At 50.9% G+C, this 3,476-nt stretch overlaps 1 protein-coding gene across 1 annotated transcript; it reads left to right on the forward strand.

Moving 5' to 3' along the window:
* Fgf21 (fibroblast growth factor 21) lies at positions 1–1,588 on the forward strand. Its single transcript, XM_032893629.1, has 3 exons — positions 1–431; positions 529–632; positions 1,158–1,588. Exons 1-3 carry the CDS (start codon positions 194–196, stop codon positions 1,440–1,442), a joined length of 627 nt encoding a protein of 208 aa, XP_032749520.1. The 5' UTR covers positions 1–193; the 3' UTR covers positions 1,443–1,588.
* The last annotated feature ends 1,888 nt before the right edge of the window (positions 1,589–3,476 follow it).

The raw sequence follows: 3,476 nt of genomic DNA on the forward strand, positions 1-3,476 counted from the left end.
TATTTCTGCGTTCACTAGACAGCCTTAGTGTCTTGTCAGCTGGGCACTCAACGCAGGAGAAACAGGCAATCACTCTGCCTGAGCCCCAGTCTGAACCTGAACCTGTTCTGCTGGGCCACCGGAGTCAGAAGCCAATTCCAGCTGACTCGCCTTCTCAGACGCTGGCCAGGGGTTCTCACAGAGCGCGGCATTGATGGACTGGATGAAATCTAGAGTTGGGGCCCCGGGACTGTGGGTCTGTCTCCTGCTGCCTGTCTTCCTGCTGGGGGTGTGCGAGGCGTACCCCATCTCTGACTCCAGCCCCCTCCTCCAGTTTGGGGGTCAAGTCCGGCAGAGGTATCTCTACACAGATGACGACCAGGACACCGAAGCCCACCTGGAGATCAGGGAGGACGGAACAGTGGTGGGCACGGCACACCGCAGTCCAGAAAGTGAGTGTGGGACCGGGCCTCACGGAGGCGAGAGGGCTGGGCTCCTGGGTTCCCGCCGCTGTGGACAGACCCTGAGTGTCTTTGTTTTGCCTCACAGGTCTCCTGGAGCTCAAAGCCTTGAAGCCAGGGGTCATTCAAATCCTGGGTGTCAAAGCCTCTAGGTTTCTTTGCCAACAACCAGATGGAACTCTCTATGGATCGGTGAGTCCCTTTCTGTGGTCCTTTCTCAGAGGTGTATGTGTAACGCATTCCCCCTTGGCTATGGGCCCATTGTCTGTTTGCAAGAGAACACTGGCTATAAGTCTTGACATATATGAAGGACAAACTGGTCCTCAGAGAGACCAAGTGTCAGGACTGTAACCCTGTACCTGACCTAACCTCTCTTCTGTTCCTGATGACCGTGAGACACTCTGATACCCAGGACCAATAAATGACATGAATGGCAGAATGCCAACCTAAGCAGAGAAAAATTGAGGGAGGAGTTGGTTTTGCTTTGGGTCTGAACCTGCTCCTCTGCAGATAGAGAGGGTTGGGGCTCGAACTTCTGATGTGAATGGAATTGGTCCAGGTCTGGACTCCAGGCCTGAGGGAGGAGGCTGGGGCTTGATCCTGGGTCTGAGAGAAGAGGCTGAGGCTGGACCTGAATCTGGAGGAGGAAACCATTCAGTCAGGGGTTGGCAAATAGAAATGTACTGCCTGTCTCTGAGTGTTTTCTCTGCCCCTCAGCCTCACTTTGATCCTGAGGCCTGCAGTTTCAGAGAGCTGCTGCTTAAGGACGGATACAATGTGTACCAGTCTGAGGCCCATGGCCTGCCCCTGCGTCTGCCCCAGAAGGACTCCCAGGATCCAGCAACCCGGGGACCTGTGCGCTTCCTGCCCATGCCAGGCCTGCCCCACGAGCCCCAAGAGCAACCAGGAGTCCTTCCCCCAGAGCCCCCAGATGTGGGTTCCTCCGACCCCCTGAGCATGGTAGAGCCTTTGCAAGGCCGAAGCCCCAGCTATGCATCTTGAATCTTCCCGATTCTAGGCATGTTTCTCTTTAGGTTTCCTCTTATTTATTATGGGTATTTATCTTATTTATTTATTTTAAAGTTTTTTTTCTTACTTGGAATAATAAAGAGTCTGAAAGAAAATTGTGTGTTTGTTAAGAACGGAAATATGTTTCCTGTGTTTGAACCTGAGACCCTCCCTTAACCTGCCATTCCCCACTGTCCATCATTTTGGGCTCTGATAAAGCACTCCTGGTACCACAGGTTGTTTAGTGTTTGGAAACTGTTCTGTTCTGGTGGGGTTTTTTATTTGTTTGTTTGTTTTGCTTCGTTTTGTTTTGATACAGAGTCTCACTATGTAGCCCCAGATAGCTTGTACCTTTGTAGACCAGGCTGGCTTGGAAATCACACTCATCTGCCTGCCTCTGCCTTCCTGGTGCTGGAATTAGTAGTGTGCACCACCACGCCTGACTCCTATTTCTAGATAAAGTCGCATCTCTAGGAGCTGTCAACCCTGGGACAAGCTGCTGAGGGCCCTATTTGACATATCAAACAGGACCTGGCCGCCAGGTTTTCTCCCAGCATCCCTCAGTCCTTAACTGTTACAGGGTCCTCCTGGCTGGCATACCCTGGACTCAGCCCTGACTCTCAAGCCCAGGGGCTGTGCTGCTCTTCCCTATCCAATCCAACAATCGTGGTTACCCGCTCTCTGTCCCTTTGGCCTCCCGACTGCTACACCTGGTACCCCTCCCCTTTCCCCTCCCTTCTCCTCGAATGCACAGCTCAGTCTGTTCTGGTCACATTCACTCTGAACTCTCCCAAATGCCCCTACACACACACACACACACACACACACACACACACACACACACACACACACACACATACACACACACACACATACACACACACACACCACACCCTCCTCTATCATACCCAGGACCTTCACATTCCTTTCCTCTTTTTTTTCCCCATCCAATTAAGAAAGTAATATATCTTTTTAAAGGGACACATCCCTTTTTTGTTTCCAGTACTAAGAATGGAACCATGGGCCCTGTTCCTGAAAGGGCTCAATCACTGCACTGCATCCAGCCCCTCACTGGGGGATTCTAGGCAGGGGCTCTACTACTGAGCCACACCCCCAGCCCCTCACTGGGGGATTCTAGGCAGGGGCTCTACCACTGAGCCACACTCCCAGCCCCTCACTGGGGGATTCTAGGCAGGGGCTCTACCACTGAGCCACACTCCCAGCCCCTCACTGGGGGGGTTCTAGGCAGGGGATGTACCGATGGGCTACACCCCTGCCCCTCACTGGGACTCTACTGTTCTGTCACACCTCAGCTTTCTGGTTTTGCTTTTTTTTTTTTTTTTTGGTTCTTTTTTTTCGGAGCTGGGGACCAACCCAGGGCCTTGGGCTTCCTAGGCAAGCGCTCTACCACTGAGCTAAATCCCCAACCCCCTGGTTTTGCTTTTTATTTTGAGACAATCTCACCAAGCTAGCCTTGAGCTTGTGACCATCCTGCCTCTGCCTCTTCAATGAGTGAAATAATAAAGTAAACTTCGACCGTTAGGGCTTTTCTCCCCCCCAAGTCTTGACTGAGCTTTGTGTGATGTCATAAAAAAATAAGTACATAAGTACACAGACAATAATGACAGTGTCAAAAATACAGTGGCCCTGGGTTTGGTCCCCAGCTCAAAAAAAAAAAAAAAAAAAAAAAAAAGAAAGAAAGAAAAAAAAAAATACAGTGGGCGGGCAGGCAGCCATGTGTCACATAACAACTGGTGCACGGACAAGCAAGGGTATAATCCTCACCCCATGGTGAGGCTGTGGACCCAATAGAACCCAACGGTGGCACGAAAAGAACTATTAAACTATCCTGGGAGATTTTCTTAAGGTTGTGATTAAATGCACTTCACATACCTGGGCATGGTGGTGCATGATCTTAATCCCAGCACTCAGGAGGTAGAGACAGTTAAGTCACGGTGAACTTGAGTCCAGCCTGGTCTACATACTGAATTCCAGGTTGCACAGTGCTACCGTGGTACATAGTAAATC

This window comes from Rattus rattus, chromosome 2, assembly GCF_011064425.1.
Source record: "Rattus rattus isolate New Zealand chromosome 2, Rrattus_CSIRO_v1, whole genome shotgun sequence".
In the NCBI taxonomy this organism is placed as follows: domain Eukaryota; kingdom Metazoa; phylum Chordata; class Mammalia; order Rodentia; family Muridae; genus Rattus; species Rattus rattus.

What these genes read in the sequence shown, in the direction of transcription:
- Fgf21 (XM_032893629.1), top strand. Translation starts at nt 194, where the DNA reads ATGGACTGGATGAAATCTAGAGTTGGGGCCCCGGGACTGTGGGTCTGT. An exon ending in GGCACACCGCAGTCCAGAAA is followed by an intron (nt 432 to 528) that starts GTGAGTGTGGGA and finishes TTTGCCTCACAG; the next exon opens with GTCTCCTGGAGCTCAAAGCC. An exon ending in ATGGAACTCTCTATGGATCG is followed by an intron (nt 633 to 1,157) that starts GTGAGTCCCTTT and finishes TCTGCCCCTCAG; the next exon opens with CCTCACTTTGATCCTGAGGC.